General features: G+C 36.2%; 3 protein-coding genes across 4 annotated transcripts; 2 read left to right on the top strand and 1 right to left on the bottom strand.

Annotated features, from left to right (window-relative positions):
• Positions 1–944: 944 nt before the first annotated feature.
• Positions 945–10,407, bottom strand: LOC120189290 (mRNA-decapping enzyme-like protein). Of its 2 annotated transcripts, XM_039192600.1 has the most exons (10): positions 10,397–10,407; positions 6,533–6,539; positions 3,973–4,144; positions 3,850–3,890; positions 3,708–3,757; positions 3,345–3,489; positions 3,096–3,152; positions 2,391–2,535; positions 1,408–1,863; positions 945–1,263 (listed from the first exon to the last, which is right to left on the bottom strand). In XM_039192600.1, exons 3-10 carry the CDS (start codon positions 4,135–4,137, stop codon positions 1,207–1,209), a joined length of 1,116 nt encoding a protein of 371 aa, XP_039048531.1. In that variant the 5' UTR covers positions 4,138–4,144; positions 6,533–6,539; positions 10,397–10,407; the 3' UTR covers positions 945–1,206. The 2 variants fall into 2 exon arrangements, with proteins under 2 accessions (XP_039048531.1, XP_039048532.1); XM_039192601.1 differs by lacking the exons at positions 6,533–6,539; positions 10,397–10,407 and having other exon boundaries at positions 2,391–2,517; positions 3,973–4,197.
• On the top strand, positions 7,789–10,029 carry LOC120189292 (vesicle-associated membrane protein 714). Its single transcript, XM_039192604.1, has 4 exons — positions 7,789–8,156; positions 8,393–8,583; positions 8,991–9,154; positions 9,639–10,029. The coding sequence occupies exons 1-4, from the start codon at positions 7,940–7,942 to the stop codon at positions 9,727–9,729; spliced, it is 663 nt and encodes a 220-aa protein (XP_039048535.1). The 5' UTR covers positions 7,789–7,939; the 3' UTR covers positions 9,730–10,029.
• Positions 10,408–11,482: 1,075 nt separating the features above from the next.
• On the top strand, positions 11,483–12,279 carry LOC120189278 (casparian strip membrane protein 1-like). The gene is made up of 3 exons (XM_039192589.1): positions 11,483–11,763; positions 11,855–11,978; positions 12,054–12,279. Exons 1-3 carry the CDS (start codon positions 11,483–11,485, stop codon positions 12,267–12,269), a joined length of 621 nt encoding a protein of 206 aa, XP_039048520.1. The 3' UTR covers positions 12,270–12,279.
• The last annotated feature ends 329 nt before the right edge of the window (positions 12,280–12,608 follow it).

A 12,608-nucleotide genomic window follows, 5' to 3' on the forward strand; every position in this document is an offset into this window, starting at 1 on the left:
TTTTATTTAGAAATATTTTTTTGTTTATATGTTTAAGCTTATATTTTTTGTTTATATATTTAAGCTTATATTTTTCTTAATGCTCTGGGCTCATATATTTTTCTTTATCCAATCCTTCGAGACTTTGATCCAACACTTCATGGTCAAATATTTTTCTTTATTACTTAAATACATATACAAGCTTATATATTATATATTGTATTTATATACTTGAATGTGAGTAAATAATTATTTTATATAATATAGAGACTATCAAGTATTATATATAGTATATTATTTACTCACTTTCAAGTATATGAATATAATAGACTTTTAATAGACATGCATGTATATAATTATTTTGTATGTTGTTAACAGAATGCCAAAAACATTACAAGTGGATTTACAATGTCGTCACATGTGATATCTAATACATAATTAATTTAAATTTAAGTATTGGAGAAGTTCATTGTGGATAATAGACTTGTATATGTAAACGACACCAATCGTTTGGAAGAAAACATTAAACGTTTTAAGAAAAACATTATTAGAACTAGTATTCCAATAACTGTTCTTAGTGCGTCCGTGTGTGAATACTCGTCTTTAAAAAAGACAACACCTTTAAAGATATAAAGTAAATCAGAGACAACAGTAAAAGATTGTCAAATCAACGTAATTAAGATAATTTCAAGACTGTCTAATCTTGATTAGACGGATTCTAACAACTCCAATAGATTAGACTGAATATACTTTTCAGAAATAGAAAACAAAAACACTTGACCCTAAAGCACTACCATAAAGAAATTGCGAGGTACCCATCCCGCTCATGTGGCATGAATCATGACTTTCTATATCATACCCATAAATATAAATTTAAATGAAATCGATTCGATACCCATACCAAAATCAAATCGGATTTTGTTCCAGTTGATGTCAAATACAATCTCTACCAGTTTTTATTGACCCATATAAATAATGATCACCAATCAAAGATCTGGTCGCACAAGTATATAAATGCAGTCGGTTTACACTAACCAGATAAAGAATCAGAATCATATAAACTCCACCAACCAAATCCATCGAGGAAGACAAATTGCCAGAGTTTGTGTTTTCAGCTTCTAGTAAATGGCAACTAAATGAGATGAAACCCAAAACCTCCTAAACAATAGCCCGAAAAACAAAACTATTGAGCCAAAAATCATAGTACCCGTATTCTCGATTTGGTGGTCAGGAATTATATGCATTTAGCAGTGCTCGGTGGACCATGTCGATGAATTGGTTGTCCTGAAACATATTCAATGCTGATTAGATGCATGGGAGAAAATGAGTAAACCAGATTTTAAAACAAGAATTAAAGTTCCAGTGTAGGGTAAAGTCTTCCATAACCGGAAGTCTAATTTGGAGCATTGCAGATGGATGTACACTAACCTGAATGAGAGCCAAAAGAGCCTCCCGGACTTTTTCTCTGCTGATAGATAACCCATAGTTTTGAGTGGGGACAGGTGCAGGAGTGAGTGATGGTGAAGGAGTGGGTGGTGGAAAAGGTTGAAGCAACGGTGCACCGTGCAGGCGTGGCAGACTCAGAGGAGGGTTAAGTAGAGGAGCAGTTGGTGAAAATGTAGAGACGGATTGCACTATCTGTGGAGAAGAGGAAGGATGCAAAAAGAATGTTGAGGGCTTTACAAGATTAGTATGATTGCTTCCCAATTCAGGTGTATCATGTAGTGGCATCGACGGACTAGAAGATGATAGAGGATATGGTAGTACTGGCACTGTAGGGGAAGCGACAATCGCTGGGTTAGAAGTAGCAGGCATTGCAGCAGAACATTGGTAAGGTTGTCCATAATTTGCTCTATTTGAAGCACTTCCAATGGTCATAGCTGTCTGTAACATGTAATAAAAGGACAAAAATATAGCCACCCATAATAAATGTTGTCCCTATGCTATATCTAAAAAGACAAAAAGGGCACAAATTAAAAGGAAATTATCAGCGTTTGTTCATTAATCTCAGTGGATAAACTTATGACATGTAGAAAGCGATGGATGTACTAAGAAAACATGGATACTTGAACTGCAGAATAAACATGATTCACCGGATAGGATGTTGCCATCTCCTTATAAAAAACACATAATTGATTAAACAATTAGATTTGGTGTGCTATACTAGGATGCTTAACTACAGAATATATCGTTGCGGTGAAAGAACGGGAAAACATTCATTAACTAAGAACAATTTGTCATGATAGAGCTCACTTTACGATAAAGCAACCAACAAGACAAAATTATAGTCATAGGGTGACACAATTTTCTATATGCACAGGAACATATTGCATGCAATCATAGAGCAGAATCAAATGCACTGAAAAAAGAGAACACTTCATTAAGGAAACATTGACTTGGAAATTGCATACACTGAAGAAATTCACAAAGGCAGGATCATCAGGGACCTCTGCAGCATTGGATGCAGTTGATGATGATGGCTCCAAGGGACCATCCATGATGGCCATTGTTGTGACAGCCTCCAGTTCTTCAAACTCACCGCATTCATGATTAATACTGTTACTTGGAAAGTTGAAAGCAGTGAAACCCAGAATATCATGGAAGTTTACAAAGCAAATATAATGGCATTGCAATTGGCACAGTTACCATTCATTACAGTTAAGATTTTACTCGTTAGAAAAGCAAGCTTGAAAATTGGGCAGAATCTCAAAAACGGGATTTTCTACTATACTAAACCAAAGCAAGATGCAGTCCCGAAAAATCATAATAATCCAGTACCCATTTGGTAGAAGAAAAATGAAAGGTTCAGGACTCCACTATTATAGTTGACTGGCAATTTAGAAGAAAAAAAACATCTCTTAAATGATAGTGATGGATACGGTAAAAGAAACGTACCAAATTGAAACAAATGGTAACACAATATAACTAATGAAGTGATTTCAAGTGCTTGGAAACAGCAAGTTTGACCCAAAAACTCAAAATGGTCACAATTATAAAGCACAAGGAGATAATTCAATTTGATGATGTATATGCTGATAACTAAGCATAATGCTAATTTTAAGAAAATGAAGAAACACAGTGTAAGCAATAGAAAAAGAGGGGACAATAATGCTTACCCTTTTGCTGATGTTACCTTTGCCTTCTGGGGCACCTTTGAGTATGCAGTAAGGATCCTGAAGATGCCAAAGCACATAAAATGGCACAAATAAGTAGTAAAAAATATCATAAAATTTTCATCATACAATCACGCACAAAATCAACCAGGTAGACATCAAACAACCAATGACCGGAATTAGGCACAGAAAAAAGACTTATATACATTTGTCTTTTGTCAATGCAAAACAAATGACAAAAACTATCAGTACCTGCTGAAAAGATTTGCAACTTCCTCCAGTTCACCAGCATCATAAAACCAGATACCATTTATTTCCTGAGAAGCATTGCGGTATAGCAGATATTTATCCTGAACTTCATACTCAAAATCTCCCAAGAGATTTTCCACCAAATTATCTGTTTATAGAAGGCGCATTGAAGCTTATTAGCACTAAATAAACAAAACTTTATTAAAACTTAAAAGACTCTGCTTCTTAGTTTAATCTTCATTCTCACCAAATTGTGCAAAAAAGATTGATTATACATTATTCAGGCATTTTCTGTTCCGGTTTAAGTTCAAGTCATACAATTATTAAGCATTGATACAAGAAGATCAAGAACAGCATGGAACTAACCAGTATTGCGTCTATTCATCACAATAAACTGAAACCTAGGTTGCGTATTCCTGAATTATGAAACGGAAATAAATAACTTAAATTTGAAAAAACAAAAAACAAAAGAAAATGCACATAATATTAAAAGAAATTCCAAAGTTACCTCTTCACGACAAAGAGAGATCCTTCAACGTCTTTTCGGCTCTGAATAATCAACAAGAAGCAAAACTTCAGTTTTTAGAGAATAAAAAGAAGGCTTCATAAATAATTGGAAATGAAGCATTACCCATTGGCTAAGGTCGATGTTGAACTCATAGAAGGCAACATGAGCGGCGGTGATGAGAATTTCCTCGACGAAAGGATCGATGCGACGGAGGACCGTTAAATTGAGGAGTTTCGTGCTTTGTTGGTCCAGATTGGGCATTAATTTCCCGAATTGCGGCTGCGACATCTTGGATCTTTTTTTCAAAAATTAAACTGAGAAAACCTACCTAGATTTGTTGATGATAGCATTGTCTTCTTGAAGAATTCGGTATCCGAAACTTCTTGTGTCAAAGATATTCTCCTTACCTATGAAACTTGTTCGAGTCAAAAAGTTAATTATGACAAGTCTATGGTCTACTTTAATCCAGCTACTCCTACTCACATACACAATTATCTCACATTCTTGGTATTTGGGAGATGTTAGGTCTTGGTCACTATATTGGTATGCCCCTTCGCATTGACAAAAATAAAATCAATGCCTTTGGTTATATTCGTGATAAAGTTGTGGCTCGTGTCATGGGGTGGACCAAAAATCATCTTTCTTTCGGCGGTAAGGAGATCTTCATAAGGAGGTTGCTCAAGTCTTGCCTCAATTTATTATGTTGTGTTTTCTGCTACCGGATTATCTCCTTCAAGAGATGGTCGGAGTTATGAGACATTTGTGGTGGACAGATAAGCATCTGTTCGAGGATGACCTCTTATTGCTGGACACAATGTGTAAGCCGAAATGTTGGGAGTTTGAGTTTCCGTGATTGCATAACTTTAATCTTGCTCTCATTGGCAAGCTTGGTGACAAAAATAAAATCAATGCCTTTGGTTATATTCGTGATAATTGTGGCTCGTGTCATGGGGTGGACCAAAAATCATCTTCTTTCGGCGGTAAGGAGATCTTCATAAGGAGGTTGCTCAAGTCTTGCCTCAATTTATTATGTTGTGTTTTCTGCTACCGGATTATCTCCTTCAAGAGATGGTCGGAGTTATGAGACATTTGTGGTGGACAGATAAAGCATCTGTTCGAGGATGACCTCTTATTGCTCGGATCACAATGTGTAAGCCGAAATGTATTGGGAGTTTGAGTTTCCGTGATTTGCATAACTTTAATCTTGCTCTCATTGGCAAGCTTGGAGGCTTATCTAAGCTAAGTATTATCCTAGCGGTATTATTCTGGATGCTCAAATTGGAGACAAAAGCTCTTATGTCTGGAAATGCATTATGTGTGTTTTATCGGGTAGCTTGTATTGGAGAGTGAGCATCGATAGCTCACTCAACGTTAATTAGGATCAATGGAGAGGTTCAAATATGGTTTCTTCTTCTCATTCTTATGATACTAATATTGATATTCTCTCTCGTTGTTGTGATCTAATGCAGTCAGGGAAGGCGCTTTGAGACGAGGTGAAAGTCCGCCAACAATTCCACCGTGAGGATGCTGAAGCTATTCTAGATCCATCGCTCCTTGCCTTGTGAATAAGTTCATTTGGGGTTACCACGACTCCGTTATCTACTCCGTTAGATCCGGGTATCATTGGCTTCAACGTTCTTCACATGAGCAAACTAGACCTCGTCGGTATGGAAAGCTTTAGCGAAGCTCAAAATCCTCCCTAAGATTTGCCTCTTTGCGTGGAGGGTGGCCCACAATGCCTTGTCGGTGGGTAATCAACTTCGGGCTGCCGGTCTCACTCCGTCTCAGTTATGGCCTTCTGTCTTTTATGCATCATATATGAGAAAATCATTTTGCATGCATTGCGTGATTGCTCCCATGCTCAAGCTGCTCTACAGCTCGCTAAATTGCCTTACCTTTGGTCTACCCAGGTTACATCTTCGATTCTTTGGCTTGAGGATGTTATGAATAAGTTGTCTCTACCTGGTTTTGCATGTTTTATTACATTGCTTTGAAATTTGTGGAATGATCGAAATTCCATGGTTCATAATACCAAGCTTCAACCTCCATGGCTCCTTGTCACTGATGTCAAGATTTTACATCGTGATTTCCTAGAGGCTATCGAGCAAGCAGGGAGGAGGACGAGAGGGTTACTACCTCAACGTGCTTCTTCCGGGCAAACTGCAGATGTTCCTTCCAACCAATATCATTGGATTCCTCCGATTGATGGCTTTGTGAAGGTGAATGTGGATGGTTCCTTTGATCCAATCTCTCGCATTGGTGACTAGGGACTCCCATGGTCATGTTCTTGTCGGCTTGGTTCAGACCTCGCTGAACTGCTCGGAGCCTAGCTTAGCTGAGATTCATCCCCTCACCACTGGTTTACGTTTTGCATGTGATAATAATTGGCAACGTGTTCAACTGGAGACAGATTCTGCTTTGGTTGCCAATAAGTTGAACCGTGCGGAGGATAATATTTCTACTTTTGCCTTCCATATTAAGGAAGCTCGAGTTATTTTGCATGATAATAGGGATTTCACTATTTCGTATGTAAAGCGTTCGTGTAATCGAGTTGCTCATACCTTAGCAACTTGGGCTTTTTGGGACCGAAAATTCATCATTTTTTCACTCAGGTTGTTCCAAGACAATTTCTAATGATGTATTGAGCGATGTTATTCCTCCTTAACGTTAAGTAGTCGGGTACTCTTTTTCTCTTGTAGGTTGTAGGAAGAGTTTTTAATGAGGTCATTAAAAAAAATTCGCAAATAAGTATATATGTAGAGGGAGGTAGGGTGTGTGTTTTTTCTCAGGTTCTTTTAAGAGCAAAAGCTGAAAGGATGAATATAAACAAGAGAAGGGTGGCAGCCATGAGAGAACCCACCACAGCTCCGCTCACCGCCAGGCAAAAATCATCGAACTGTTGACAGAATGGTAGGCAGGTGGTGTTGGGGTTCCCGTTATGAGCCAAATATTTAATAGACGCAGAAGCTGAAGCCGCTGCTACATCGCCTGCACAAATCATACAATTTAAAATCTGAAGGATAGTGCAATTAGGGTGAGAAAGAAAGAGCGAATTGATTTTACAGCATCAAATATGACAAGGAGGAGCCTAGGCGTTGTTGCTAGTGGACGAATGATGTAGGTTATGGAGAACGGCAATGAAAGGAGAAGATAACCGGCAACTATGAAATTTGCTATCAAGACCTCACTTCAAAAAGGTCACAAACTCTGTCACCACCATTATTTGCTTGTAAATTTCAGCTACTAAAAGTAGTAGAGAACATTATGAATTGCAATAGCTAGAACACCCTTCACGTTGTACACCAACCACTGTCATAGTAAAATATTCAATCGGATGCCAAAGAGAGGTTCCTTTAATCTTGCACTCTGTATATTAAAAAATTATAATAAGTTAAATTCTTTTTTATAAGATATTATGTAATTTACATAAAATTATTATACCGATGTCCGATTATGATAACACAATATTAATTCAATTCAATCAATAATTATATAAAGTTATTAAATATTAAATAAAAATTAGTACATTTTTAGTTTAAAATAATATAAACAATTTGAAGAAACGTAAATTAATCATTATAAATATAAATAAACCTATATAAAATTTTAAAAATTATATTTTTAATCAGATATTTAAAGAACTATATATAATATTACTACTTAGTATATATAGATTCAATCTCAACCGATCTACAATAAACACCTCGATTTTTAACTGATTTAATCCATTAAACTGATAAAATTTGATTTAGATAATTTTCAGTTCAAGAAAATTAACTTATTATGAGTTGTTATTTTTTGAATTAATATATCAAACTAATTAACCAAATTTAAAACCAATTAATTTTAGTCAATTTCGGGTTTCTTTTAAGTATTCCGTGGATTTTATTATATAAATTAGTTTCTTACTTTTGCTTAGTTTTTAAAGTCCGGCTGGCGAAAATTCCCTGTTTGGTTAGATTCACCAAACAGTTTTAAGCATAATCCCCAAAAAATAACGCATCAAAATAGCTCCTCGATCCCGCCCCCGCCATCCAATTAGCTCCGAAGCCAGTAAGGACAAGCAATAAAATAAGGTAGAAGTTTCTCGATGGCGATTCTTTACGCGTTGGTAGCTCGAGGCACGGTTGTTCTGGCGGAGTTCAGCGCCGTGACGGGTAACACCGGTGCGGTGGCACGACGGATCCTCGAGAAACTTCCGGAAGAGGCCGATTCAAGGCTCTGTTTATCGCAGGATCGTTATATCTTTCATATACTGAGATCGGATGGCCTCACTTTCCTCTGTATGGCTAATGATTCATTTGGAAGTACGTTTCCTTGACTTTATTTATTTCTGAATTTATATAAATTTAGCTTTGTTAGGAGTTCAAATTTTTAGGTTGAAGTAGTCGAAGTGATGATTATTTCTTTTAGGATTTGAAGCCTGTCACTTGAAATGCGTGCTTCATTTTAATTTATAGTACTTAGATTTGGCTTTGTTGTAGAATTGCGAATATAATTTCCATTTAATTTAGCATTGATTTTCAAATACTTTGTTACGCAGGGAGAGTTCCATTTTCGTATTTGGAGGATATTCACATGAGGTTCATGAAAAACTATGGCAGAGTGGCTCATTATGCGCCAGCATATGCAATGAATGATGAGTTCTCACGTGTGTTGCATCAACAAATGGAGTTTTTTTCCAGTAGTCCAAGTGCAGATACTCTCAATCGTGTTAGAGGTGAAGTGAGCGAGGCAAGTATCTTGTATCAGCTGGAACTTCCTTTTCTCTTTATCTGTTTGGGGTTTCATTTTCTATTTTCGTTTATATATATATATATATTGGATTTGTAAATGTGTAGCTTGGTTGCAAATTGACTTCCTCTTTATGCTAAGTCAAGTATGTTCCTATTTCTGACTATCTACTTCGTAGGCCATAGTTGTCACTTGACAGCGTATTTTCCTGGATATTCAAGCCTATAACCCTGAATATACTAGTGTGATGACTAGTTCGGCCATGGAAAAAGCTGCCAATTTCTCTACATCTATCCTGAAAATGTTTGTGCTTGTATTGTCTGGTATTGCCATCATTGTTGTTCATTTTGTGTAAGCATATCAAGTGATCAATGTGCTCTGAATTTGTGATTGTATTTAATTTTCAGATACGTACAATTATGGTGGAAAACATTGAGAAGATACTTGAGAGAGGTGACAGGATTGAGCTTCTTGTGGACAAAACGGCAACAATGCAAGATGGTGCATTTCACTTCAAGAAACAGTCTAAACGCCTTCGTCAAGCACTATGGATGAAAAATGCCAAACTCTTGTAAGTACTTCCAACTTCTTTTTATAACTTATTATCTTTACAGAAAATATAGACAGATGACTATATTATGAATCCCCTGTCATCTATAACCATGGAGCAAAAGCATGAATAATTGCTTGGAACCTATAGGATTGATTTTGCCACTGACCTTGTTGTATTCGTGCTCAATTTGGTTTGGTCAAAATGGTCAAGCTTTGAATACTAGTATGTATACTGTGTACAAGGCTCATGGGACAAACCAAGGAAAATGTCATAATGTCAGTTGAATGATCACGCTTCACCATTTTTGTTGAGTACTAATACGAAAAATTTGTCTGATTTTCCCTTTAGCTCGCAGTTTATCATCCAAGAATAAGAATAGAAAATCATTCTAACATCTTAACTTAAACCATTTTTAGTTTATGTTAGAAATGTAAATGGCTCATATCTTCGGTGCATGTTAAATGCCTCGCAAGGAAATTTATACACCATCGTGTACAAACAGGGCCATGCTGACATGCTTGATTGTTCTGTTACTCTACATAATAATTGCCGCCTGCTGCGGAGGCATCACTCTACCATCATGCAGATCCTGAGCACAGCAGTCTTGTTTAAATTTCCGATGATATATGAATCTCGAAGATTATTTATGCAAATTTGTCCCAAGTAGGCTCATATGTTTTTCAAGTTTGAGGTTTCGAGGTATATGTGTAAGCATAATGTTTATACTGCTCAACATTCCAGAAATATATGTATATTTCACAGCTACCTGGACCTCATCTTTGTATTCTGTAAATGCGTGGATTTAGGATATATTATTTGTTTCCAGGGTTTGAATAACTACTTTTCGTCTTTACTTTTTCCCATGTGCTGCATTCGACAATCTTGAGTCTGCACCTAAGGGCGAGCACACGTTGTTATAAACCAACTTAATCAGCGCCTTCGATTTTGTTGATTTCAGTTAGTATGACGGTGGATTATGTGGTTGGTAATTCGGTCATGAACCGATTGGTTTAAGTGACATTAACAGAGATACTATTTTTTAAGATTTAAGGGGTCCTTTTGTTCTTGTAGTAAACTCAAATAATTAACATTGTTTTTATTTTCTAATTGCATAACTTTTATACTTGAACTCATTTAATCATATTATTTTCACTTTTTGATCGACATTGCTCGTTATAGTATTGATGTGATATGTTAGCATCGTTAACTTATCGGTCTACAATATTAACGTAGAAGTTCGTGTGTGAATAATGACGTGACATGTAATTTAATTTATATTATATTTTAGCCGAGTTAGAATTTAAAAAAAACGTTAACAAAAAAATAACTAATAGATTGTACGATGGGAGTTATAAACTTATGTTTGCCATGTTATTCCGGTCATGTATTTGTTTGTATGATCCCAACCGTCTTTGAACCAATAATAACGCAAACAATCACTACCATCTTCTTCTAATAACAACAACAACAAAACCCTATTCACATATATACTGGGAGTAAGGGAAAGTAGGGTAGTAGACTGCCTCCAACGCCAGGTAGAGAGCAATTTCAGAAAATTAAAAATATAGATAAAATATGTGCATGTATAAATAAATAAATAAATAAATACATAGTTGAACAAACTTCATATGCAAACTTCATATGAGCATCTGTAATGGGAAGTAATCCCTGCAAATAAATCTCTGTGTAAAAATCTTTGCATATAGACTGAAACGTAAGTCCCGGCTAAATTTAAAAAGAGGAAACATGAAGAGAATGATACACAGTAGTCAGCGATAGCAAGATATAAGAAGATATAAAGTCAAATGGGTTTAAAACCTAAACTAAGGCAACACTACTCCGCTACCCTAGTTCGAACCCTTCATAAATTCCAATGATAGAACTGTATAAAAAGTAGAAGTAATGAAAATAACTACAAAGGCAATAAAAAGAAGACAGAGATGCTACACTCTATGGTTGTGACCCACACTACTCAGCTATCCTGATCTTAAGTCTCCATACTTTCTTATCAGAGGTCATATCATCGGTAAAGGTTAAATCCTTCAAATCATATCTCAAGCCGATACAATTTCCTTAACATTTTCGCATGAATTTATTGGAAATGGTGCAAGTTAACATCAGTAGGGCAACAACTCCAATGTACGAACTAAAATCATTGCACCAAATCTCCTTATTAAGTGAACCACTAAATTAAAAAATCATCTTATTAAAGATTTTAATAAGAGCATGAGTGTTCAACTTGATCCCTATATAAACACAACGTCTTACCAACGATAATCACATCAAATCTTAAAAATAAAAACATAGTATTTCTCATTGTTCTTATTGCTTAACAATATATCTCTAATGGAGACCAGTTCTACATCAATCAACATCCCTGAGACGAAGTCCAAGTCCAAAGGAAAAGCCCCATTGTCAACCACTTCGAAAGCTGTCGGTTTTGGCGTCCAACAACCGAGACGGGGAGTGAAAAAGGGAATTGCCGTGGGTGACTTCATTCTACGGCTCTGCGCCATGGCAGCCACCATGGGTGCCGCTATAACCGTGGGGATTGCCGATCAGACTCTCCCTTTTTTCACTCAGTTCTTCCAGTTCCAAGCTCAATACGATGATCTTCCAACTTTGGTGTATGTCCCTTTTATCCTCATATCATAACATTTGGATCTTATTATTTAATGTAAATCCTTTTATCTGATATATACGGAGTTAATTATACAGGTTTTTCTTGATAGCTAATTCCATAGTTGCCGGTTATCTTATCCTTTCATTGCCGTTCTCCATAATCTGCATCATTCGTCCACTTGCAACAACGCCGAGGCTCCTTCTCGTCATCTTTGACGCTGTAAAATCAACTCACTCTATCTTTCTCACGCTAACTGCACTATCCTTCAGATTTTAAATTGTATGATTTGTGCAGGCGATGGCGGGTTTAACTATAGCAGCGGCTTCAGCTTCTGCATCGATTATATATTTGGCTCATAACGGGAACCCAAACACCAACTGGCTACCTTTCTGTCAACAGTTTGGTGATTTTTGTCAGGCAGTAAGCGGAGCTGCGGTGGGTTCTTTCATAGCTGGCGCCATCCTCTTGTTTATACTCATCCTTTCAGCTTTTGCTCTTAAAAGAACCTGAGAAAAATCACACAGCCTCTCTCCCTCTACATTTAAATATATATTCGCTGATGTATGTTGATATCCCATCTGTGACCGATATATTTCGCACACTTCTCTAGGGATTAATGTGTGAATTAGTGTGTTGTAGAAAGCCGCATGAATGTTTTCATTTGCTTTTGGTGTGTAACTTTTTATTTTCAACCTTTGTATTGTAAAACGTAGTATTGTTTTCACTTTATAGTCATCCCATCCCTTTGATTTTTTTTTTTAAATTTTCAACCAACAAGACGATGCTACAAATTATTAAATTATTTTACATTAAAATAAAAATAAAATTATTCATTTTTAAACATTAAAA

Source organism: Hibiscus syriacus, unplaced genomic scaffold (genome assembly GCF_006381635.1).
Source record: "Hibiscus syriacus cultivar Baekdansim isolate YM2019G1 unplaced genomic scaffold, ASM638163v2 tig00116954_pilon, whole genome shotgun sequence".
Taxonomy (NCBI): Eukaryota; Viridiplantae; Streptophyta; class Magnoliopsida; order Malvales; family Malvaceae; genus Hibiscus; species Hibiscus syriacus.

Excerpts from the sequence above, each read along its gene's own strand:
- LOC120189290 (XM_039192600.1), bottom strand. The coding sequence starts at position 4,137 with ATGTCGCAGCCGCAATTCGGGAAATTAATGCCCAATCTGGACCAACAA. Across the intron at positions 3,891-3,972 it reads ACATCGACCTTAGCCAATGG|AGCCGAAAAGACGTTGAAGG; the intron begins GTAATGCTTCAT and ends TTGATTATTCAG. Across the intron at positions 3,153-3,344 it reads GTTGCAAATCTTTTCAGCAG|GATCCTTACTGCATACTCAA; the intron begins GTACTGATAGTT and ends TGGCATCTTCAG.
- LOC120189292 (XM_039192604.1), top strand. The coding sequence starts at position 7,940 with ATGGCGATTCTTTACGCGTTGGTAGCTCGAGGCACGGTTGTTCTGGCG. Across the intron at positions 8,584-8,990 it reads TTAGAGGTGAAGTGAGCGAG|ATACGTACAATTATGGTGGA; the intron begins GCAAGTATCTTG and ends TTTAATTTTCAG. Across the intron at positions 9,155-9,638 it reads ATGAAAAATGCCAAACTCTT|GGCCATGCTGACATGCTTGA; the intron begins GTAAGTACTTCC and ends GTGTACAAACAG.
- LOC120189278 (XM_039192589.1), top strand. The coding sequence starts at position 11,483 with ATGGAGACCAGTTCTACATCAATCAACATCCCTGAGACGAAGTCCAAG. Across the intron at positions 11,764-11,854 it reads GATGATCTTCCAACTTTGGT|GTTTTTCTTGATAGCTAATT; the intron begins GTATGTCCCTTT and ends TTAATTATACAG. Across the intron at positions 11,979-12,053 it reads TTCTCGTCATCTTTGACGCT|GCGATGGCGGGTTTAACTAT; the intron begins GTAAAATCAACT and ends TGATTTGTGCAG.